The sequence below is a fragment of the Fulmarus glacialis genome, unplaced genomic scaffold, assembly GCF_000690835.1.
Source record: "Fulmarus glacialis isolate BGI_N327 unplaced genomic scaffold, ASM69083v1 scaffold6610, whole genome shotgun sequence".
Classification (NCBI taxonomy): Eukaryota; Metazoa; Chordata; class Aves; order Procellariiformes; family Procellariidae; genus Fulmarus; species Fulmarus glacialis.
This window is the reverse complement of record NW_009189466.1, coordinates 34,964-36,727: the sequence shown is the minus strand read 5'-3', so window position 1 is coordinate 36,727 and position 1,764 is coordinate 34,964. Positions and strand designations below refer to the sequence as shown.

At 56.7% G+C, this 1,764-nt stretch overlaps 1 protein-coding gene across 1 annotated transcript in view; it reads right to left on the bottom strand.

Annotated features, from left to right (window-relative positions):
* AGRN (agrin) overlaps positions 1 to 1,764 on the bottom strand; it is a gene marked incomplete at its 5' end in the record, with an annotated part of 43,824 nt that overhangs the window by 8,812 nt on the left and 33,248 nt on the right. The window contains 2 exons of the mRNA XM_009582104.1: positions 170 to 286; positions 1,495 to 1,506. Coding sequence (XP_009580399.1) covers positions 170 to 286; positions 1,495 to 1,506 — 129 coding nt within the window. The remainder of the gene's footprint in view (positions 1 to 169; positions 287 to 1,494; positions 1,507 to 1,764) is intronic.

Sequence of the window (1,764 nt, the reverse complement as noted above, 5' to 3'; positions counted from 1 at the left end):
TGCCACCCACTGCTGCCGCTTTTCAATTGGGTGTGCCCCCCGTGCAGATGGACCCACGTGCCGGGGCAGCCCGCTCCCAGGCTCATCCTCGCTCTCCTCCAGCAATGCCAGTGCAGATGGCACGTCTCCCAGGCAGACGCCTGCCCCAGGCTGCCTGGTAGGGCCTTACCCTCTGCACTGCTCCATTGAAGCTGGTGGAGATGGCGGCTGCTCGAGCTAGTTTGCTGAAATCAGGGGCTCCCCCCACGTAAAATGGCTCCTTCAGGTTCAAGAAGGTGTGAGGCACCTGGGGAAGAGAGGGGAGAAGGTGAGAGAAGATATCAGGCTATCCCTCAGCTGCAAGCTGGGCACTTGGGCCAGCTCCGCGGGGACTAAAGGAGGCTGCGAGCAGGGCAGCACTGCAGGCAGAGCAGGCACCCATGCACAACCAGAAGTTGGGCTGGTGGGAAAGAAATCAACACCCGCCTGTCCCCGCAGGCAGGCCGGCTGTGGGCCGGGCAGGGAAAGGCAGGCTGGGCTTGGCATCCTACTTGGGAGTGGGTCCCTACCTTCTCCTCTGTTCCCTGTGCTGCTCCTGCCCCAGCCCAGCCACCCCGCAATGCCCTGCAGCCCTCTGCCTCCCTGCCCTGCCCACCGGGACCTGCAGCCGGCCACCAGCCACGGCACTGCCGGGGTTAGCCACCGCCGAGCACAGGGAGCGGAGAGCTCCACGACTCTGGCACCAAACCAGGCTGTGTAAAGGGCGCTGGGAGAAAGGGGCCTCCAGCAAACCTCCTCATGCCAAGCTGCAAGGTCTGGCCTGCCAGCAGGCAGACAAGGAAAAGGTTTCCTGTGAAGTTAATTTTGGGGAGATGCTGCTCTAATGCCCTCAGGCGTGGAAGCCTCTGGTTTTGTGTGGCCCCCACAACCAAGTAAACAAATAGCCCAGTTTTGCCAGGGCTAATGTTTAAACCCAAACTCATACCAGAGGGATTCAGCTTGGGTTCATCCGGCTGCTACAGGTCCCCTACAGCAAATGGTTAGAGGAGGTTCTTGGGCATCTCACAGGGCTGTGAGTTTGGAAGAGAAAGAGCCCTCCTTGCTGTCACCCTGCAGCCCCAACTGCACAGCACGGAGAGTCCCAGGTGCGTCTTCAGCCACACGGTTCACTGGGCACACAACAGGAGCGATGTCCCCTCCTGTGCACCCGGGATGGACCCAGAGGCACAGCAGCGAGGCAAAGATGCAGTTATATGAATCACTAGCTAATGCTTTGTGGAGTTAACACGAGAAACATGACCGGATTAATTGAAATGCTTCTGAAACAAAATGTAACAACTGGCTGGAAATTAATGACGGAAGAGGAAACAAGTGTCTCTAATCTACAGAGATCCTAAAGCTGCTTGGTCAGATGGGAAGGGGAGCGGGTGAAACACTGAGATCTGAATGGAAAACAAAAAAGAACGTGCCAATGGCAGATGAGATGAAGGTGCAGTGGGTCATACTTATCTTTACCTTACGGGATTTCTGGGATCCAGACAGCAGGGGAGGGAAAAATACAAATGAAAATCAAAGGGAGAGAAAGAAAGAGAGAGAGAAAAGGGAGATCAGTGGGTAACATCATAACATGCAGGGCTGCAAGACCACTGCTGCAACCAGTGCCCGGGATAGCCAGGGAAGGGGAAGGGGAGCTGCAGAAGGCAACAGGATGGGCTGCTGCCACCCTGGAACCTTCGCTTGGAGAGAAGCTTGAAAAGACGAGAGCGAGGGAAGGAAGAAATCCCT